The 23,511-nt window shown below is 40.8% G+C and overlaps 2 protein-coding genes across 3 annotated transcripts; one reads left to right on the top strand and one right to left on the bottom strand.

Moving 5' to 3' along the window:
* Window positions 1–6,120: 6,120 nt before the first annotated feature.
* On the bottom strand, window positions 6,121–16,184 carry ELOC (elongin C). Its single transcript, XM_053395851.1, has 4 exons — window positions 16,056–16,184; window positions 11,528–11,583; window positions 8,759–8,902; window positions 6,121–6,553 (listed from the first exon to the last, which is right to left on the bottom strand). Exons 2-4 carry the CDS (start codon window positions 11,529–11,531, stop codon window positions 6,363–6,365), a joined length of 339 nt encoding a protein of 112 aa, XP_053251826.1. The 5' UTR covers window positions 11,532–11,583; window positions 16,056–16,184; the 3' UTR covers window positions 6,121–6,362.
* Window positions 12,044–23,034, top strand: HAUS3 (HAUS augmin like complex subunit 3). 2 transcript variants are annotated; one of them, XM_053395845.1, is made up of 5 exons: window positions 12,044–12,061; window positions 18,948–19,929; window positions 20,498–20,937; window positions 21,658–21,880; window positions 22,785–23,034. In XM_053395845.1, the coding sequence occupies exons 2-5, from the start codon at window positions 19,012–19,014 to the stop codon at window positions 23,007–23,009; spliced, it is 1,806 nt and encodes a 601-aa protein (XP_053251820.1). In that variant the 5' UTR covers window positions 12,044–12,061; window positions 18,948–19,011; the 3' UTR covers window positions 23,010–23,034. The 2 variants fall into 2 exon arrangements, with proteins under 2 accessions (XP_053251820.1, XP_053251819.1); XM_053395844.1 differs by lacking the exon at window positions 12,044–12,061 and adding an exon at window positions 17,030–17,324.
* Window positions 23,035–23,511: the final 477 nt, after the last annotated feature.

Genomic DNA, 23,511 nt, shown 5'->3' with positions numbered 1-23,511 from the left:
AATGGTGCTGTGGTGTGGTCAGCTGTATTGTTTTATGTCCATACTTAGTTTGATAGTTGTCCCAGGGCTGGGCAGGGTGTAAGACTGGTTCAGTTCTGTGGGCTTGGTACCCCTGGGTGAGAGACAGGGGGATTTGGTTGCTTCCCAGGTAAGCACTGGATGGCTTGATTGTTAATTTGGGGAAGGTGTACCAATAAGATTACTGCTATCCAGTAGACATCCCCCATTCTGACCTCCCACCCATCCTGAATACTACTGCAGCTTCATCCACCATAAACAATAGCCTGTTGGTGATGTCACTGAATGCCAGGTTGGTTTTTATTGTGGATGAAGAGGGCAACCTACCATACACAGCTGAGAGCTGGATGGCAGAGCTAGGCAGCCCTGACCTGACGCAACTCTGCTCACCTGGGTATCTGTGCAACACTAATCCAGACAAGGAGAGGGGGAGGCATTGACATAGTTCACAAAATCACTCTTCCACACTAAAAAATCTCACCACTTGGGAGCTGGATGTGAGTGCCTGCATGGAGTCATGGAGACAGGTTGGGGATACTGTTGTTTAACTGCTCCAAGCAGCCTCACTAAAGTGAGCTGGCTGAGACAGTCTTCAGTGTAGTCTTGAAGGAACCCAGGATCTTGTTCCTTGGTGATTTCAAGATCTATACCAAGGACACCTCAGGGCTGGCAAGGGATTTCATGGCCATCATGAAAACCGCAGGATTGTCTCAGATTGCCTTTGGCCCAACACACACAGCTGTGTGTTGTTACTCTTTGTTCCTAGTGAATAGAGGGATAGTCTGGACATGGAGACCACTTCCTGGTGATGTTTGGACTTTTGCCAACGGTCTTACTCTACCGGAGTTGGGTACTGATTTTGATGGTCCACCTCTGGAGACTAATGGAATCTGGTAGATTCCTGAATGCTATGGGGGATTTCCCAGGGCACTGTGATCCTGTTGAGGCCTTGGTGTCACTGTGGGATGGCAAGGTGAAGAGAGTCCTCTTTGGTGCTGCAGAACCTGCACTATGCTTTGGTTTACTGAGGAGCTATGAATAGTAACGCAGGCTGGAGAACAGGTGGTGGAAAACTCTCTGAAGCTGACGAAACACTACAGAATTCTGCCTGTCAGACAGTGGTGAAGAACTACTTGACAGCCTCCAATGTTTCCTCAGCAGTGCTGTTTTGGGTGTTCTGCTGGCTGGTCTTTTCAGAAGTGGTGGGTGGTCATCTGAAACAATAGAATGCACTGAACTGTGTGCACAGCACTTAAGCCATTCATTCCCACAGCTCCTTGGATGCTGTAGATGCAATCCCAGTTGAGGTGCCCAATGCAGTGTCTTACCATACTTTCTGGGATCAGTTTCAGTTTATGCAGTCTGTTGAAGTGAACAGGACCCTTGCAATGATGCAGTCAGCTTCTTGCTCAGTTGATCCTAGTGCATCCTGACTGGGGGAAATCAGTCTGGCAGATTGACCAGGTGGGTCCAGCATACAATGGCTGTGTTCTTAAGCCTGTTGCACTTAAACAGGTGGTAGTGTGTCCACTTTTGAAGAACCCCACCCTGAAGTCTTTGGTTTACAATTAGAGTCCAGCTGCAAATGCCCACTTCTTGGGCATGGTGGCAGGGTATTGGCGGATGGATTGCAGGAGATTGCAGGAATTACTGGAAAATAAGAATTAGCTGGATCCATTTTGGTCTGGGTTCAGGTAGTCTTGGGAAGGGACTAACTTTGGTTGTCCTGATGGATTGCCTGTATGAAGAGTTTCTGAATATCTCCACAGCTTGTCATATGACTATCGTATCCTCCTGGACCAGATCTGTGGGATGGGTATGGGGTAAGAGAGTAATAGTGGGGTCACTCCAACCTACAGGGCCATGTCCAGAGAATAGCACCAGGGATTCTGTTTCAGACCACATGATCCTTTTGCTACAGTGTGTTACAGGGCACTAACTTCTTTACATGCAGCTATTAACTTTGTGCTTTCATTTGTAGGGATGTAACCATATACTCTCTCACCTCAAAACATTAATGGATTTTGTGGTGGGCAAAATCAACCCTAGGTCTATCTGGAATTTCAAGGAACTACTGGAATTGCATACACCCGTGGTAGCAGACGTCCTTAAACAGTTGCACTCATTAAGACTTCAGGGTTTTTTATGTGGAAATATTTTAGGGATTTCATGATCAAGCCCTATAGTTTAATGGTGTATTAAAGAATGAACCAACAGAAGGAAATCCAACATCCAACTTGTATATAGTCCTAAAGTTATGGACTTTTGTGTGTGTGATTTCAGCCCTCAAGTACAACTCACATGGTCCGTTCAACTTTGCCTTCAAGATTTTACAGCACTCTTAAGTAAATAACTCAGTTTCAAAGGCCACACTGGAAATATAAGGTTCCTATGACTGTTGTAGATAGCAGACCATAAGCACTAGACAAAATTTGTCTATTTAGCTTAGTCTTCAAGGATGCTACTGTGATCAAAGGTTGGTAATGCTATGTCACAAGTTCAGAAGCATACTTCATCTTAAATGTTAATGAAATTGATTAAAGTGCCAATTATGCATTTATTGGTTTCAATTTCTATCCTGCCCTTCACCTGTAGATTTAATTTATCTAGCACCAGCCATGCTAAATGTAAGTCTCAAAGACTGCCACTATGCTGGGCTTGTTGCAACAGAAACAGGTCACAGGTAGAAGACCACGTTTCATAAAGAAAAACAAGAATGGAAAATTTATCTCCATTGCAGTTCAGGAAAGGATGCATGGATTTTAAGGGTATGAGATTAAGATTGTGCAGATGTACACTATGTAGTAAGAACTCTTTAAGTTAAATGGTTTTAGAGTGGGATAAGCTTCCTAACACATGTAGGCTTAGTTTGTATCAGATAAAATGTATGCTACCACGTTATGTAATCTACTTTCATAAATACATGGATATTTGTATAGCTCATGCAAATAACAGGATCATTTTATCCCACCTAATTCACAGCATAGCTGTTTCACCTCTTACTTGCTCCTATGGAAATTACCGTATTTTTCACTCTATAAGACGCACCAGACCACAAGACGCACCTAGTTTTTTGACAAGGAAAACAAGAAAAAAAATATTCTGAATCTCAGAAGCCAGAACAGCAAGAGGGATCGCTGCGCAGTGAAAGCAGCAATCCCTCTTGCTGTTCTGGCTTCTGGGATAGCTGCGCAGCCTGCATTCGCTCCATAAGACGCACACACATTTCCCCTTACTTTTTAGGAGGGAAAAAGTGAGTCTTATAGAGCAAAAAATACGGTATATATTCATCTCTATTTGTTGGGCCAGTTGCATAGCAACTGTAGTTTGCAGTACAAGGAGGCTACATCTCACTAACAATGACTGTAGACCTCAATGGAATTGTGTTAGTTCTCACATCACCAAAGCGTGCCAACTTAAGAGCTGTTGGGAATAGAGTATATTTTGAAAGAAGCTAAATTCCTTCCATAAGGTATATTTTCCGCCTGAATAATTTATAGTTTTCTACTCATCTAGTAAGGAAGGAAAGAGAAGCAAAACAGTTTTTAAAAATCGAACCGCAGACAAGAAAGCATATACATATTAAAAAGAGAATGTAGCAATATTGTCTCTTGTTCGTGCTAAACTTCCAATAAACATGCCCACCTGGAAAATGAATACAGCAGATGAACAGAATCATCACTCTGCCTTTCTGGGAAGGAAATAAGACCTTCTCTTTTCCACCCCTGCCTAGAAAATATAGTTAGGGACTTTGTGGCAATGCAGGACCGGTCCTAGGCCATATTGTGCATACATTAGATTCCGATTCGGCAGTTGTCTCTAAATTTCCATTCACTCCACGCATAAGATGCTCCTATGTTGGCAACTCTAAGCCAAGGTGCGGAAAGCAATTCCAAAGAGTGAGTAGTTACAGTCTCAAGAAATCAGTCCTTGAGGACTAGAAGAAATGACAGGTGAGGAAATTCTTGCTTCTGTTACAGACACACAAACAAACCAAAAGGGGAAGAATACAACTTCCCCCATTCCTACCATACTGAGCTCAAAGTAACTCTGAGCTCAGTTCAAATGAAAGTACAAGCTGCATGACAACCTAAAGAGCACTGTCTCTCTGTTCACTTGTGTTTACTCTAAAGTGGTGCCCAAAGACTGCTACCACTAGGAATACAACTCCAGGGTGAGATGGGGGAAACAGAGGTCTGTATTTTTCTTCCCCACTAACTCAACCCATTTTGGTAGGCATTTTGCTAATGCAATATGAAACAAAAGTATAAAATCAGTAAAATATTCAAGATTTACACAGGGGCAAGTATCTACAACAACTCATTTTACTGCTCATGCAACCAAGGCAGGTGAACTAATAAAAATAGTCACTTAATGCACTCTTTAAAAGTTTCATGATAACATTAATTTCACAATTTAACCTATAAGCAATAAGAGATTAAAATCACTAATTCTCATGAAATCTACATTCACTTGGTTTCTTCTGGATAGCAATCATAGTCTAGATCACCTTTTGTCGGCAACATTTGATCTTAAGCTACAAAAGCTGGAAAGGGCAACTTTTGACATTTTTGTCTTGCAGATGTACTCTACTTTTGTACATCTATTAAAACTAACAAGTATGAGTATTTGACACATAGACCTGATCTGTAGACAGATCTGTGAAGCCCTGGGCTTTAATTTATATTTAATTTCATGGGATCCACACATCAGTGAAGCAAATGTTTTCAGTGTCTATGTGTATTCAAAACTGATTCTCTCTTCTGCAACAAATGCTAAATATAAAAAACGTTCCAAAGTTATGGGTTGCATAAAGACCTCATTACTGTGGGGGAGTGACTGTGAATGGTTCTTCACTGCTCAGATGCACAGCTTGTATTCACAAGGAACCATGCGTTCAGCATTTTGGAGCCATTTTTGTAGAACTCACTTTAAGTTGAGGTCAGACAGGCCCCCTCACTGTTGAACCTCCAGCAGTGACTGAAGACCCAGCAGGCTTTTTAACTGAATTCTGATTTTATAGTTTTTAACATATTTTTAATTCTACTGTATTGAGTTTCCTATAACCACTTAGAGACGACTGTGTTTAACCAATATATTATCTTTTGAAATAAATATATATTTTGGAAAGTATCAGTATTTCAGAACAAAGGCACTGTCTGACGAAGAGCACTTGCTCCATCTATCAACCGACTGACCTAACATTTTTCTAGAGAGGAGGATATAACTTGCTATTTAAGACAAACTTGCATTTATGCTGTCCAATGCTGTGGTTAATTATTAACCACAATTACTAAGAAGTAACTGCAGAGGATCTAGTTGAACCCGAAGTCGAATTAATTAAGAAATACAATTTCTGTTATGGAATTAGAGTTTTCCATTTTTCCCATTTGACATTGCAGTAGTAAATCATCATTTTACAGCATCAGCAAGTGCATTTAAAAACATACTGGGAGTAAACATGACTTACAACAGTGAAAAAAGCCACAACAGACTACTATATAATAATAGGTATTATTATCAACATTAGAAGAAGAAAAATCAAGGAAAATAAAAACACAAGAACATCACAATTAACACCTGCTACAAGCATAACTATATAGTGGTACCTCGGGTTACAAACACTTCGGGTTACAGACTCTGCTAACCCGGAAGCAGTACCTCAGGTTAAGAACTTTACTTCAGGATGAGAACAGAAATTGTGCGCCGGCTGTGAGGTGGCAGCAGGAGGCCTCAATAGCTGAAGCGGTACCTCAGGTTAAGAACGGACCTCCGGAACAAATTAAGTTCATAACCAGAAGTACCACTGTATAATGATTGCAAGAACTATCATCAGAGAGCAATCAATTTAATCAGAACACTGTGAAAATTGAGATAACATAAGAGACAAAGCAAAAAAGAAACCTAAAAAAAAAAATCAAAAATCTGCAATGCAACCTGGTCAGAAGTAAGTCCAATTGTACTCAATGGGGCATACTCTAAGTTGATATAGAATTGGAGCCTGAGCTGGGATCTGCTCTCAGAAAGCACTTCTCTAATTTCAGTGGGTTAAGAGCATGAAAAATCGAGTTCTGTCATCACAAAAAGGATAAGGCAAAGGCGTCCACTAAATTAGCATGTTTATTTGTCAGTTGGTAAGAAGTCCGTTACTTATGTAAGCAGCAAAACAAAATCAGATCACGAATGATTCCTATGCAAAATCACTGTGAGCAATAGCCTCTGCAGTGACCATTACACTTCTTAACCAAACATACAGAACATGCCATATGAAAAAGTTACTAACTGAAATACGTGCATTAAATATTGGGAGAAAAAAAAGGTTTACATTTTTATTATAATTTACTTTAACAATCTAAGAAGTTTGCGGCCATCAGCAGTTCCAGTGCAATTTCAGGTGCAATTGGAAATTCAGGGATCTCTGTAGAGCTGTTAGTGTAGCGAACCTTATAGGTGAAATACATGCATACTTTGGATAGGACGTGGGAAGGAATCTCTCTGAAATTCACTTCATTTGTTTCATTTTCGGCAAATTGTCCTGTGTACATAAAAAAGATAAATGAGCACACAGATGTTTCTGCAAGTAAACATTTCAACAAAACGTTGTGTATGATTTGGTAGAGTTCTTTGCCAGCTGAACCTGAGCATTTTAAGCATGCTGTATCTCCTTTATGCTTTAAAATTACTTCAATTTTGACCAGCTAAAGAAACAATATTTTTATTTTATGAATATTTTCTTCAGAAGAATATTTTAACAATATTTATCCTACAAAACCAGCTCTTATGACAGTTTTCACGTAAGAAGGTACTAGGAGGCTGATCAGAGTGAAACCTTGAACACGACAGAAGCTGTAAAAACAAGTTAACCAGGCAGTGCCTTTTTCAGCACTAGTACAAAGAATGACAGTTAGTTTTGGGCACGCAAATGGATTCTGGGCTTCTTTTTTCTTGAATGGTAACCTCTTACCCAACTCCACCCCACATACATGAACATGTCACAGAAAAAGTAGCTTCTGAAAACTCAGGGGAGTTCTAACAGGAGTTTTCTACATGACAAATAAATGCTGTTCAAAGAAAAAGGAACTAGTCACACACTTCAGGTGAATGAGAACCCTTAGGTATTCTTAAATTAGTTCTTTGGAGCCTGGCCATTGTTTACATACAATCTAAAAATTATCAGAGGACTACTTATTCCATTTTGAGAATTGATATTTAATTTCCACATCAGTGACCTTGCTTCAGTTTGGTTCTGTACTGTTTGATGTTTTTTATTTATTTATGACTAGTTTTATGTATTTATAACTAGTTTGGTTATGTTTGTGATTATGTAAATCTTTTTATGTTGTAAACCGCCTTGAGCATGATTTTAACTATGGAAAAGTGGCATACAAATAAAATGATGATGATATAACGCTAAGCAAGAATGAGAGAATGAGGGTACTTGGTGGATAAATTTTGGCTGCTTCACTCCTCCCCACACCATCCAAAGCTAAGCCATGGTTTGGCTTGGCATTACATTCAAACAAACAAACAAACAAACAAACAAACCATGAGCTGTAGCCAAGGTTTGTTCTGAAAAGCGACAAACCACAAGCCTGGGTTTGGATAAAATGCTAAGCTAAACCTGTTTGGGGAAAACACCCTCACAGAGCAAATTTGAACCCCTGGCAGGTCAAGTTTGGCCTGTGGACCAACCGTTTTCTCAGACCACAGGGATTGAGCATTGCAAATGTTAATCTACTTTGACTTTTCCTCTTAGAACTTTATATTAGAAGTCCAGACCAAATTTAAAAGGTGACATAATATACCCATATATGCCAGTTAATTTAAGGAAGCCATCATATAAGCACTTAAAAAATAGTTCTAAAATTTGACAATAAGTCTGGTTTTAATATGTATGTCTCTACTCTTGTATCTCAACACATTCCTGCCTGTGACATATTCCGTCAAACGATTTCACCTTATCTTATGTCTGGAACAGTTTCCCAAAACATCTCCATGATGCCACCTCTCATGTTTCCTTCATACTTCCTTCACTTTCTCTGTGAAGACTTTGGCATAATTTACTAGTCCCCATATGCAATTGTAATTAAGCCTAATTTGGGAGGCAATGTTTTTTGGGATGCAGCTTGTCTATTATTATGAACTGGATTTTATTGTGAGCCACTATGTCTATTTTTTAATGAAAAGTTGAGATTTCCTGTCATTTCCCCTTTCACTGATATCTAAAAGGTTCATGCCTCTCATTCTCTGCAAAGTACCATGTACATTGTTATATAAATAACTGGTATTCATAATAACAAAAATGAATGAAGTATTCAGAGTCTATTGTTCTTTCTACAAAATATGTCACTGATCAAATCAAATATTATAGCCCTCTTGGGTTTATCACCCACTTAAAGAAGCAAAGAGGAATTATATAAGGAAAACAAACTCAAATATTAGCTGAAATAAGATACTAGCCTTTGGTACTTAAACACAGTGGTGTGTGAGGGTGTTTCAAGTGGTCAGTATAGATAAAGGCTTAGATTACAAAATATGTTTATTGTTTCATGTACATCAAGTTGTTGGCCACATTACCTTTGACAGGCATAGAAATGAAAAAAGAAGAAGAAAAGTGAGCTTCTTTAATTAAGAAGTTGAAAAATTGGTTTATTCTCGTGCCCACATCACAAGCCATAGAAGACCCAATCAAATCCAAATGCATTCCTTTTGGGGATAAGCTACACTTTATAGAACCTACCTGGACCACTCAACATAGCTTTTATTGTTCCCGATGTGAGTGCATGCTCTCTTTTAACAATGAATTCATGGCCATCTGAGGATATCAATTTCACATACATAGCATCAGGGCCTTCACAGCCCCCATATGTCTTCTCTTCTCCATCTATAATACACAATTATTATTCTACTTCAATTAATGTATGTTAGAAAGCTTAGGAATAAATAAATGCGAAAGTATTAAATTTCATTTTAATGTTTACTTATATGTTAAATTACGAACAGTAAATTAAGAAATGCAAGAATACTAGAAACACCAACACAGTCGAAGTGCTCCAATAACTTTTTGACCAAAGAATCCTGAGTAAACTTATTGGAAGTGAGATAAGAGGAAAGATCTTCTTGTGAAATCAGCACCTGGTTAAAGAACAGGAAGCAATGAGTTGGAATTCACAGACAGTTCTCACAATGAAGGGATGCAAGACATGTCTGCAAGGATCTATATTGGGATACTTAACTTGTTCATGAATGACCTGGAGTTAGGAGTGATCAGTGAAGTGGATGGAAGAAATATAGGAAGCTACAATATACCAAGCAAGACCATTGGTCCATCTAGCTCAGTATTGACACATACTGACAGCAGCTCTCTATGATTTCAGACAACAGGCTTTTGCAGTCCTACCTGGAGATGCCAGGGATCTAGCCTAATACCTTCTGCATGCAAAGAAACTGCAGTGCCACTAATCTACAGCCTTTTCCCGGTCAATGTGATTCACTGCAACTAGGTGTAAAGTGATAGAATTTGGGGCAAAAAATCCTAACTTCATATTACACTGTTGGGGTCTGAGTTGGCAATGTGGAAAAAATAAACACCCAACAGAAAAACACATCTACTTCTATTCTTCCATTGTCAGAAACACATATGCAACAGCCATGCATGTACGCAGCACTCTTCTTTTCCCTCCCACACAAACATAGGTAAAGGTAAAGGGACCCCTGACCATTAGGTCCAGTCGCGGCCGACTGGGGTTGCGGCGCTCATCTCGCTATAGTGGCCGAGGGAGCCGGCGTACAGCTTCCGGATCATGTGGCCAGCATGAATAAGCCGCTTCTGGTGAACCAGAGCAGCGCATGGAAACACCGTTTACCTTCCCGCAGGAGCGGTACCTATTTATCTACTTGCACTTTGACGTGCTTTCGAACTGCTAGGTTGGCAGGAGCAGGGACCGAGCAACGGGAGCTCACCCCGTCATGGAGATTCGAACCGCCAACCTTCTGATCAGCCAGTCCTAGGCTCTGTGGTTTAACCCACAGTGCCACCCTTGTCCCACACATACATACATGCAGACAAACACATTCATACACCAGACATGCAGGCACACATGAATACATTTTCAGCAGTTCCAGGCTTCTTCACTCCAGTACTGGAATAAAAGTGGCTGAAAAGATTCCCTAGGATCTCTAAAGAGCAGGCAAGGGGATCTTTTTAGCCACTTTTATTCCAGCGCTGGAAGATCTCTAAGAAGTCAGCAGAGGGGTTTAATTTCCTGACCTTGGCACTAAGCACCACGGTGCTAAGCTCAGAGATAAAAGTAGAAGGTAGTATTTCTCTCCACCCCAACTTTGGTGCTGGGGTTAATGGAAATGATGCCTTTTACTCTGAAAGAGCAGGCAGAGGGCTTATCTTCAAGCTCCATAAAATGGCATGGGATGACTAGGAAGTGAGTGGGATCTGCTGGAACAGGCCTAGTTGGCTAGACAAGGATGTGGCTGACCAGAGGCTACCTACCACTGCCACAGACATCTGGCTAGTCACAGTGGGAAACAGGATGCTAGACTAACTATGTCTTTCTTCTGATCCAGCAGGGCTCTTCTTCTAGCTTTTATCTCGTTAGTTGCTCAGCACCTTTTCACATTGGATGGGTGCTGATCTACTAATCTGAAATCCTTGAAACTACTGAAGTGTTTTATCATTGATATTTAAACTCTGTTAACTTCCTATTATATCAATATAAAAATGCAAGATTAGCAACTTCACCTAGAAACAAGGGAAATATTTCCTTCATGTCAGCATTGTTGATAGAAACTAACAGAAAGCAGTTGCAGGTGGCTGGTGCATTATTTCAACCAAATGGCTTTTGTTCTTTGGTATAGTACATGTCATTTGGAACTCTTCCTTGACAGAAGCTAGGCATTAAATACACATACAATTTCATGCATTAAATACTGAAGTAGAAATAAGCTTTACAGCACAATGCAGGACAGGTCTACTTATAATTAAGTCCTAATGAGTGCAATGTCATTTATTCCAAGGGATTTTAGGATTGCAGCCTTGATCTGTTTCTTCCCTTGCCCCCATATGCCCCATTCATTCCAGCCAGTTATCAAGTATACTCTAGAACTTCCTGGGCTTGGTTTGTAGGGACATAAGGCAGCCACTTTGCAAACACTAAGCAGATCTCGGTCTGATCTGTGCTAAGAGGTATTCCAGAAAAAAGAGTTATGTACACAAGCACGACAACTAATTACAGAATTGTGGAGTTTGAAGGGACCACAAGGGTTATCTAGTCCAACCCCCTGCAATGCAGGAATCTCCTTGCTCAATGTGGGTCTCGAACCCACAACACTGAGATTAAGAGTCTCATGATCTACCAACTGAGCTATCCTGTATTGTTGTTTTCAAGATGTCATTAAACATTTTACCAAAACATGGAGAAAATAAAACTAGGCATTTATGATATGCTTACAAAGCAAAGGTTGTTGCCAAAGATATTTTTCACAGTACACTTACCCATCTCTTCTTATCAGATGGTTGGTTCTTTGCCCCTAGAGCCTTTGCAATAATATCTGAAAACAAACAGAAAAGTACATATACATTTAAGTTCATTGCTAAAAGCAAAATACGTGGATTGGTGGCAATGTAAAAGGTCATAAACGGCAGTCCTTTCTATAGCTGATATTAAAGTTAAATAAAAACATGACTTAGCTATGTTTACTGTGCCACATTACCACATCACATGTAGACCAGTGTTTTCATTAATCAGTACCAACCAGTATGAGATCAAGGTCACCCAAAACTTCTTATTGACTAACCAAACCCATGACAATTTCCAGGAATAACCTCATAATCTCATCTGGGTGTTTTTTTGGCCACAAGACTCCAATTCAGATCTCAGATCCAATTAGATAGGTTAACTTTGGGGCACTGTCTGAATACATGCCTAACAATGGCTTTCTACCAAAGTATTTTTTTATTTTTATTTTTGCTTATTGGAACTACTTTTCCCTCAGGTCCTGCTTGAACCAGATTCTCACCCCAAAAGAGGTAAGTTATCTGAATTATTCATACATACCTTTTTAACTTCACGTCTAGATTACTGTGATATGATTTATGTGGAGCGTTGCTTGAAAAGAGTTAGGAAATTTCCAGTGGCCCAGAATAAGGCTACCCAGATGTTGGCCACGGAAAGCCAAGAGAGCATATAAGGGTCTTCACTGGATACAAGTTGCCAGGCTCAACTCAAAATATTGGTCCTCAATATAGTCTCAAGGTCAATTTCAATATAGTCTCAAGGTCACTTTTCAAGGCACTGGCCCTCCCAGAAATAACCACTCCTTTAAGTTCATTGGGGAGATCCGGTTCCAAATATTATAATAATAATAATAATAATAATAATAATAATAATAATTGTGCATGTATATGTATATACTACCCATCTGATTGGGTTGCCCCAGTCACTCTGGGAGGCTCCCAGCAAAAATAGTAAAAACATAATACAACAGTAAAAACATAATCCAACATTAAACACTGAAAACTTCCACATATGATATGTAATTACACGTTTTTTATTGTCCAACAGGACTGATTTATCCTTTGCTTTTGTAGGTAGGTGGATGCCTTTTATTCTACCTAGCTTCTATAGACAGATGGACTTTTTCATAATACAAATTTAGTACTATAACAAACAAACAAACACACAAACAGTAAAATGTGTTTTCATTTTGAATGGTTTATTAAATTATATTATTTAGGTGCTTTGGGGTTTATTTTTGCTGAGAAGTAGCAATAAACATTATTTCATTGAGGCAAGTTATACTTCCTACGAGCCGGTAAGCACTCTTTCAGGGTGCAAGGGAAGAAACAATGAAAGAAGGGACAATCACAATGGGCACAGATAGGGACTGGAATCACCTTTATAGTCACTTCCTTCATTATTTAAGAATACAAGTTAATCAAACAACAAAATTCACTGTTGCACAAGTGGACTTTGGCTCACACAGTGGAACTTCCCCTCCCCCCCCCAAAAAATGATGGATGATCCCCCAGCATTGGGGATGCAGGGAAGAAAAATGCAACACAAACACACAAAACTGTTTCACTACCATCTCATATCACAAATCAGCCAAAGGGAGAACACACCACCATCAAAAAAACACTTAAAACTGAATGACCTACCCTTCTACATTAATGAAACTTTGGGTCTTGGCCACTTTCCTGCCTAGTCATGCCACTCCTATAATGTCTCTTCCCAGTCTCAATGGAGTTCTTAGCTAACATAATGGCTACTGCAGATTTCACTCCCACCAGTGATCAACACCATACTTGGTTACACCCATGTTTTGAAAAACAAAAACAAAAAACTTTCCATTATTGCAAAGGAATAATATCTGACAACTTATGCAAGTGCTGGGGAAGAAATAACAGAGCAGAAGAGGGAAGGTTATTTACAACCAGCACAAGCCTGCAAGTTTTCATGGATGATGTAATTAATGGTTGCTATATCATGTCATTCCAAAAACTTATGAGAAGCCCCTTTTGTTTCCTGTCTACTTTATAAAGGATTAGGTGTGCCCCATGATTTATCACAGCTCTATAAAAGGTCGCATTACCACATTTCTAAAAAGATATTTAATTGTTCTGCCAACTATTTTATGGAAGAGCATCAAAGATATAAGACAATGCCTTCTTTAATTTTGTTGGTAGTGATAAAAGACAACAGAAAGAGGAGTTTTGACCTTTAGAATATAAACCATCTGTATGTTGTAAGTAGCATAACATCCACCAAGCTTTTTGCATAGTTTTCCAGATATAAGAATCTGTTATCTGCTACTTTCCCACACTGTGTATCTGCTAACATTCTTGTATTCAGCCTACCAATTCCCCACCCAACAAATGCACTGCAAGCAGATCTGCTGGTACAAGCTTTATATTGTAGTTATTCAAAAGGTTGCTGGATACCAACAGCTATTTAACACTTAGGCAGCAGATTTTCTAAGAGTAGCTCTGCTGAATTTATCATGGGGCAGGGAAGCATATGAAGGTCTCTTTGAATAATCAGCATACAAGCAGACTGATTAATATTCTGTCTACATGCTATAATGAATATCAACTGAAATGAAATTTAGAAACAAACTAAATAAGAACTGGAATTTGATCAAATTTGTAACTGAAAATATTTGGGCCACTGAAGATTATGGGAACAATCCTACCCCATAGCAAGATCTGCAAGGATGAGTGGCATTATGATCAGGCAGATCTCCGACTGACCCTGGAGGTTGCTAGGACAGTAAGGCTATGCCACCTTAACTCCCCCATCCTGGAGTCATTCAGAGCTACACTGGCATATCTCCACTTCCCAGCTGGAACCCAGCAACTGAGCTTCCCTTGCAGATCTTAAAATAGCATAAGCCCTGAGAATGGGGTATTCCAGGGGTGTGGTGGGGGGAGGACCAGAGAGGGAGGATTTGGGCTTATTCATGTGACCTGACAACCCATTGTAAGTTAAGCTAGCAAAATGGGAACTTTACCTCAAGCAATATTTGAAAGGCTTATTCTCCCTCTGTCAGGCTTAGGCCAGCTCAGCCAGCAGTAGCCGTTTCTGAATGAATATTGGATCTGGTGTAATTTATGCAGGTTTAATTTAAGCTGGGTTTACCATTCACCAGTTTATTGTGTATAGGACTGCTCCTATATGTATGTCTCCTGTAAAAACTGTCCCCACAACCTGGTACAAAAAATAATAATTTTAACTCAATGTATTCTCAAGCGCATCTGAAAGAGGTTTTGTTTTCATTTGCCGATTAATTCACCCACAAACAATGAACTGGAATACGTATGGCTAATTGTGTGATTCATTATTTTTATGGCAATGCAATGAAAATTATGCCCACTAATACACAAACACCATTAAGATTAATCATATGAAAAGAGGAAGTCCTGGAATTTCTGAAAGAAAATTATTAAGATTTACTTATATTGTGACCTTTAGAATACATGCAGCAGGTGCTACATCAGAGGAGCTTTGAACCAGAACAGTTAAAGTCATGAAGTGAGCTCCTCTCATTTACTAGGCCATGGGCCTGGCTCTTGATATCCCCACATTGAACAATAAAGATGGATATCAGACACCGGTCCTTTCTAGTGGTTACACATTGGTCAAGAAACTCTGTTTCTCCGCCTATTCACCTGGTCCCTCCATTAACCGATTTTTAAAGCAACAAGAAAAAACTGCTTTGTTTTGCTAGGCGGGGTGGAAATAACTCAAGTTCTGTATTTTAATTCAGGTTGTTTTGTGGCATAAGCTGTTTTAAAATACTAGCAAGAGCCACTTGGGAACCGAGGCTAAAAAACAGGGGGGTTCACTGCATAAATAAAGGCTGATTTCAGGTCACTCACTCCATGCCTAAACTATACACTGAAAGACTGCTTTCCGAGACTTGGGACGTGAAGATCCCCCTACCCGGCGGTTTTAGGAAAAGAAGGGTTAGAAGCCAAGCAACACTGAAATCTGGGTACACTCGGGTTTTAACTGATGAGGAAAAAGAAGCGCGACAGTGAGAGGAAAATCCAGACGCGAGATCATGTGGAATGAAAAAAGCGCAGGCCGCATGGAGACTGTGATGTGGATGTAGCTTTGGGTTCCTCCTCAAGGCGGTGGTGGGACTGAGGTGGCCCTGGGCTCTTTCGACAGAAGTGGGCCGTCTGTTTCGTATATGGGGCGGCGGCGGCGGGGGAAGAGTTTTCGGGGGGCGAGTCGGGGTGGAGAAAAGGGAGAGGACGAAGTGAGGCGAGGACGGCGCAGCTCTGCGCAGCACGGCAGTTGAGAGAGGATAGAAAAGCGCCGCCCGGAGAACGCGTTCGGTTCCCTCAGGCTCAGCGGCGCCTCGGTCGCAACGGGATCTGCTTTTCACCCGGCCTCTTCCCAAAGTCAACAGGACGGGAGGAAAAGGGTCCCCGACTGCAGTCACAACACGCGGAAAGGGAAGGAAGGGGTTTGCCGGTCGGCCCCACCCGCTGGCGCTCCCCCGTCCCCGCTCACCTCTGCCCTGCCAGCGCCCGAAAGATATTCTCCGAGTAGCTTCTCAGGCCCCTCACGGTTCCAGCCGGGACAACCGCCCCCCCCTCTCCGCCCCAAACCACTTCCTTTCGGTCACAGACACCGGTTTCCGGTCTCCGAAGTGGACGCGCACGGAAAACCATAGAGAGGGGGAGGGGAGAGAAAGGCTGAAGTAGCGCCCCCTGTAGTTCCCCTCTGATTCGACAATAACAAAGAGGCACCGTAAAAAGATTGGTTTTAAGTCTTTGAGGCAGGGTGATCTGGGGTCACGAAGAGTCGGACACGACTAAACGACTAAACAACAACAATCACAACAATCTGTAGCCCTCCACATGTTGCTGAACTCTCAATGATCAGGAATGATGGGAGTTGCAGTCCAACGTTTGTATCTGTAGTTTCAGGTTCCAGAAGCCACAGGCTAACACGGCTACCTTTATGAAAGCTGATCTAGGCATTTTTAAATTTTTTATTTACTTTTGCGCTGCAGGTGGGAAAGAGAAATGCCAGAGAAGTAAAATGAATATCCCATTTCCAGGCAATGGGAGTGTCGCTATAGCGCTTTAAGTTCATAAATAACGCATACACAATATAAACAAATCCCATCGCTTTATTGGGGGAAAACTCGATTTTTGCATCCTTGGGATCACGGGGCCACAGTTCCCGGTAATTTCTCCTGTGGGATTTCCTTAGTTGCGAAAGTTCTTTCGATCTATGCAAATGACAAGGGGGCGGCTTCAGTTTTACATTGATGAGCCCAGTATACCCATGTCACGGGATTTTAATGCTATGCTATTGCAGAAACAGGCATGCGCTCCTCATCCTTCAGTCTACGTAATTCGTATAATAGTGGCCCGGGAAAACCCCAGCCGCGTCGCGTCTGCGTGTCCGTGGCATGCTGGGAAACGTAGTTCGCAAGAGGCTGCTTCACTAGAAATTGCCAGCCGCGCATGCGTACACATCGGAGTGGCGGCAATTCGCCGCGCCGAAGAGGCCCAACCATCAGTCAAATCCCACGGGAGGTAAAAGACCGATACAGGAACTCCCTGTCTCCGGAACGGAGGAAGCGGCAGGCTGAGTGACGCGCGCTTTCGCCACCCGGAAGGGCTGAGCTGCTCTCGCGAGACTTTGAAGTATGTCAGCCGCCGCGAGAAGGCGGAGGTTTGAATCCTCCTCCAGTGGTGCCCGCTAAACTGTCGCGGCAGCTGGAATCCCTTTATCGGGAGGCCGATCTTCTGCAAGCTTTACTCAGAAGTAAGTCGAGCAGAGGGGGTTGGGCTGGCGGGCGAAGGAGCCACCAGCTGTCTTGGTTCTTTTGCGCAAAACAAAAAACAAAGGGCAGTTCAATGCAGAGTAGATCCATTGATCCATTATAACTTGGGTTCATTGATTTCAGTGGATCTGCTCCGAGTGTAACTTAGTTGGATGCAATCCAACAGGGAAACGAGCCTCAACGCACCGTAAAGACTAGACAGATTTAGGCTGCAGTTCCGTGCACGCATAAGATGCCATTGAACCCAGTGGTGGGTTACTTTTGAGAGGATATGTACGGAGTTGCATCGTTAAAGGTGCAATCCTAGACACACTTGAGAGCCCAAGTCCCCTTGGAGCCTGAGAGACTTACAGTCAGGCACAGGATTGCGTTGCTAGACTGCAACCCACTGCACACTTACTTTGGAGTTAGCCCCGTTGAACAAAGTGGGGCTTCCTTCTGAGTAGGTGTGCATGCCTAGGCCTGCACCGCTGTTGTGGCAGTAGCATGTCCAGAGCTGCATTCGCTTTGCATACAGTAAGCCCACCACTAATGTGGGGGCTATGTTCTGGGGTTCACACCTAAAGCCAACATCTTGTACTGTCACATCATATTGGGTTCAATGGCGCGTGGGATTGCCAAAGTCTCTCTCTCTCTCTCTCTCTTTTTTGCTGGACGCCTGCCCTCTTTCCATTTATTTTTTAATCAAGTTTGTAAAGCTGAATACGTACAAGTTAAAAGAGTGTAAGTTGTGGGCTTGCTGTACTTCATTGGAAGTAAATGTGCATGGATGTGGTGCTAATCGAGATCCACCATTGAATGTGATGGGGTGTGCTGTCAAACACATGTAACTGATAAGTATTCTGCCTTTGTTGAAACAGGTAAGTATTCTGCCTTTGTTGAAACAGGAGCCAACCTTCTGGAGAAATTGACATCCGGAAAAAGTTAATCCTCTGAGGCCACCAGGAGCCGACTAGGCAATGCCATACTTGATCTGGTGGTGTCTGACAAAAGCTTCAGCCACAATAAAATATGTTGGTAAAAAGGAAAAAGTCTAACACGGCTACCCCCCGGAATTTCCTTAGTAGGAAGTTCTTCTACTCTGCTGTATTTACCTCTGAGTGAGGAATGTCCCAGTGCATCCACCCAAACAGGAGATGGACAGCATTCCATCAACATTTCTCTGGCAGCATTCCTACCAGCGGTAACCAGCAGAATCCCCCAAAGCAGGGTGATTTGGGGCAGGGAGGGGCCGAGCATGCAGGATCTGCTGAATGTTGTGCAGACTGCTGCCATTGTGTGATGGCAGTGGACTCAACTGGGCCTTCTTGCTGTCTTACCCTGGAAGCTAATGCAGCAAAGCATTATTTTTTACTGCCAGCCCTACAAGACAGTTGAGATTATCATTAAGCAATTACTACAGTATTTTTCTGCATAGTGTTGACAGGCAACTATGGGTTGGCTAGTTTGTAATCAACATGCAAAATTATATATATTCTATCTAGCAAGTGAAAAACATGTATAGTTTACTGTATTTTTTGTATGTTCTGTTTGTCTTTTTTTTGGCAGAACTTTACTTAAAAGTATATTTTCTGTTTATCACTCTATACTTTCGTTTGCTACAGATATTTTTGAAGCCTACTGACAAGCCTCTACAAATATCCAAGGTTGAAGACTGATCTTGAAATCATGGACTGCGGTCCCAAGTTTGTTGAAACTCTAAAGAGGATTGGCTATCCAAAGGCAGATTCTCTTAATGGAGAAGACTTTGACTGGCTGTTTGAAACACTGGAAGATAAGTCATTTCTAGAATGGTTTTGTACAACACTGAATGAGAGTCATACCTTATCTGAAGAAGAGCTGCAGTCATTTAATCTGCTCCTGAAATCAGCAAACCCACTATTAGAAGAGGATGCTCTAGATGAAGCTCTGAAGACATGTAAGTCTCTTGAAATTAAAACCAACAGTTGTGATGAAGACAAAGAAGAAAACCTTAAAATATTAGAGGATGAGCTTCAGACCCTTCAAAAAAGGAAACACCTAAAAAGCCGTCGTCGGAACAAGCTTCAAACAGTGGCTTCAGCCAATAACCTTCTGTGCCTGAAGCTGAAAGACACAGGAGAGGAAAAACCTAAAACCCTGAAAGAGGCGCAGGGAATTCTCAATGCCATGAATACAAAGATAAACAACGAGCTGCAGTCTCTTACTCAAAAAATTGGAAAGCTGACCTCTTTCTTTGCTGTTGCATCCAGACAACAAGAATTGGACCCTGCACCTGTCCTTTTAGCCCAGCTTGCCTTAGATAAATACTTGTGTCAAGAAGAGCAAAGCACAGCAGCCCTTACTTTGTATACAAAAAAACAATTTTTCCAAGGTATATCTGAGTTGGTTGAAAGTTCTAATGAAGAAAATTTCCAGCTTGTAGATATAAGGAATTCTTTTACTTCTGATGAGAGCAATGATGTATGTGAGGATAGGCAAGAGCTAACCAGGTTGAAGATGGCTTATGTTTGTGCTCGGCATCAGCTGATTCAGCAAGAAGCTAAGAATCTAAGCATGAAATCGGGTCTCCAGTGGGCGGAGGATAATATTTGTTCTTTAAAGAAGGTATGTATTGAAGATGATTATTATTTCACAATCAGTCTTTGTGTCACTGTACAGATACTGTATAAAGAGTATGGGGTGTAGCCAACAAAGCCATTGCTCCTGTTCCCTGGAAAGAAAGGAGATGTTGTATGAGCAGAGGTTGGTGTGTGAGTGCCATGACAATTGGACTTTGCCCTGTCAATGTGAAGTTGAATCGGTTTTAAGTTTTTTAAAATTCTATTTTAATTTTAACCACCAGGCTATTTTTTAAAAAACAACTTAAATTGGATTTTATATATATCTTTAATCAGTTTTTAATTAATGAGACTGTAACTAAAATGGCATTACAGGTTTATTGTTAATGGCTATAAAATTATTGAGGTATTGAGCCTTATTAGTATTATTTTCTAGAGAAGTATTCTGTTTGTGTATCTGTCTAATTCCTAAAGTAACGTTTTGAATCTTTTATTTATTAAAATTTGTTCTTCCTTTATTAAAGAAGCTCAGTATCTGAATTTGGAACTTGTTAGTGACAGAAAGGAGACAGTAGAAGTTTACAGGATCTGTTTGTTTGTTTGTTTGTTTGCAGACTCCTGGAAAAGAAAATGTTGAAACCAGAATTTCTAGCCTGAACAGCGACATTTCAAAACTCAAAAAGCACTTGGCTCAAATAAACAATGAAACTCTACCTTTGCTAGTAAAGGAGGATGCAGAGCTATTGAATATGCCTGTGGTGAGGGGTGACTTTGATTTACAGATTGCTCGACAGGACTACTACATATCAAGACAAGATCAAATTTGTAATCAGTTGATCAAACAGAAGGCATCCTTTGAACTTCTTCAGTTGGCTTATGAAATTGAGTTGAGAAAACTTAGGGATAATAGCCGTCTCCTAGAAAATATAGTAGAAGATCTGAAACAGAGCAGTAATACTTTGGTGCAGGTACTAGAAACAATGTCAGAGCCATCAATATCCCATCATAAAACACCAAGAAACACTATTGATTCAAAAGATACTACTGCACAGAGGTAAGCAGTTGATTATTGATAGAATTATGAATGTATTAATTGAAGTCTATTGTGGAAAACTAATCCTAAATGTGGAAGTAAGTTCCATTGAAATCAGTGGGTTTTTCAAAAAGATAACCACTCTGAGCCAGCATAGTGATCTGAATGTATTGGGTTAGGCTTTGCTGATGATCTTAATTCTTTCTACACATAAATTTTCCTGGCCTTAGATTTTCCTGTATGGAGGCATGCCTTCTCCCAAGCTTAAGCATTTATGAACCAAATTGAGGTTTTAGGCCTGGATACTTATATTTAAGCTGATTTTCAAATTAGGAAGTCATGCTAACTGAACCTATACAGAATCATCATGCAGAAGCCTATTTAAATCATTGGATTTAACTTATTTTGGGGTTGGGATAACTTATGTGGTTTCTCATATGAATTAAGAATGTGTGCAACTCTAGTATAGCCAAACTTGCAACAATTATTTCCTGTGTAATGGGCTGTATATGAGAGAATTGGACCAACTCTGGTCTCATAATTTTGTTATTTTCTGCAACTCCTTTACAGAGTTACAGAGAGAAAACAAAAGCTACTATTGTTCTGCCATACTTAAATGAACAATCAGTTTTTATAAATGAGTTTTGCTGAAATAATTGCATTGACCCCCCTTTATTGTGTATTCAGGCTGCTTTTGGAAGCTTCCTTGTACATTAGCAAATCTTATTTCTTGTTTTCAAGGCTGTGTCAACTTCTGGAAGGAAGTAATTCAAAGCAGTTGTTCAGAACATATGAAGGCCTTGAGCAGATGGTTGAAAAATTACATCTAGACACAATGTCAGTGGTTGATCAATTAGCAGGATCTAGCCAAGAACAAATTCTTCTGTCAAAGATGGATGCTGATCTAGGCTCACTTCGCAATTCTATGTACTGTGGAGGAGAAAGGGTCTGTCTTAGTAACCTGGTGAGTAACTGGATTAGGACCACTTCTGATTGTAGTTGTATAGTGTGCTTGATAATACTTATCATTTTATCATTTTCATATTGAACACCAAGGAATCTGCATGCTATTTGCAGTGGGCCTCCACAAACAACGTAGACAGAAGTGAATCCTCCTGAAGTTCTGAATAATTACTGGCATGAACACTCTAGCCCAGGTCTGCCCTTTCTGCTGCTTGACCGTATTCACTGCCAACAGCTGAGGCTCAGGGTAGCAAGCTCTGGTCTATACTCTCTCCCTAAGCTAGAACTGGACACATGGCTGTAGGAATAGGGAGTGCAGGATAGCTGGCCAGCACCTTCCACCTCCTCTCTTAAGTTCCAAACTACTCAGCCACCACAGGAAAGAGGTGCTGCCTGTGCTCCAACCCTTGCGGGATCCTTTCTCTGACTACATCCAGCACTGGAACTTGTCATATCATCAAGCTTTCCCCTCTTGTCCATGTTTTGATGGGTGCCACAGGATGTGCCTTTTGGCTCTGACCATCTAGCTAGCCAGAAGCTGATTTTTTTGTAGGAGTTGATGCCTTCCGAGAAGACAAAAACATCTCAAGTCCTGCACAGACTTTGAAAACTAATTGTAACCTACAAGAACTGACCCCTGTGAGTTCTCTACATGAGCTTAAGGGGCTCAGGAGAAAAGGGTTTATGGCAACCACAACTAACAGCTTGGTGACAGCTGAGCCAAAATTCATATATCCCTAATCTAGGTCATAAATTTGGGCTTTTTAAAGGAGCAAACTTTAAAAATGTATGGCTGGTAGCTGTTGAAATTTGCAAGAAGATAGTGTGGTGGTTTTCTACTTCAACCTGTATTTAGAGTACACATAAACTGATCTTGTTGTTATTGTATTTGTCCCCATATTTAGGAACTGGCTGAGCAGTTTCACCAGCAGGAATTTCTGTTGAATAAACTGAATCTTCTTATTGTGGATTTTCTTGCTGATATAAAGGCTAAGAAGAAGGTTTTGGAGAATGATAAATTACAACAGATGGAAAGAAAACTGTGGGTGTACTTCTTCAAAGATGATGAATGCTTGAAGAATGCTGTGGAGAGAATGGAACAGCAGGCTAAGACTCAAGCCTTGTCTTAAAGATTAAATTTTAGATATGTGTTTGTTTGAAATGTTTTTTGTGTCTTGTACTGAACTTTGAAATGTAACAAATGGAGGAAAACTCAGAAAAAGGCTTTTCCTGCAGCATCAGGAAAGCACAAAGTGTGTGAGGCACTCAGTTACTGAATCAGACAATTGTACATCTTAAATAGTTCGAGTATGGAGGGCAAAAATAATATGAGAAATGTCTTCAGAAGACAAGGCCTAATTATTTTAAGTTAACTGAAAACTATCAAGAAACAACCAATGTAACAAACAGAGGGAGAAATCTTATGGTTGATATCCAACAAAATAACTCAGAGTAGACCTGCCAGAATAGTTCATTGATTTCAGTGGGTCTCCTCCGAGTATGATTTAGTTGCATATTAACATACAGTAGCTTGATACAAGGCTTCCAATATTTATCATACTGTTTTGGAGGAGAAGGTTTATCATATTTTATTTTATGCAGGAAAAAAAGCACCAACTCAGAATTGGAAGA

This window comes from Podarcis raffonei, chromosome 7, assembly GCF_027172205.1.
Source record: "Podarcis raffonei isolate rPodRaf1 chromosome 7, rPodRaf1.pri, whole genome shotgun sequence".
NCBI classification, from domain to species: domain Eukaryota; kingdom Metazoa; phylum Chordata; class Lepidosauria; order Squamata; family Lacertidae; genus Podarcis; species Podarcis raffonei.
The sequence above is the reverse complement of the archived record's forward strand: the minus strand, read 5'-3'. Positions and strand labels throughout refer to the sequence as shown.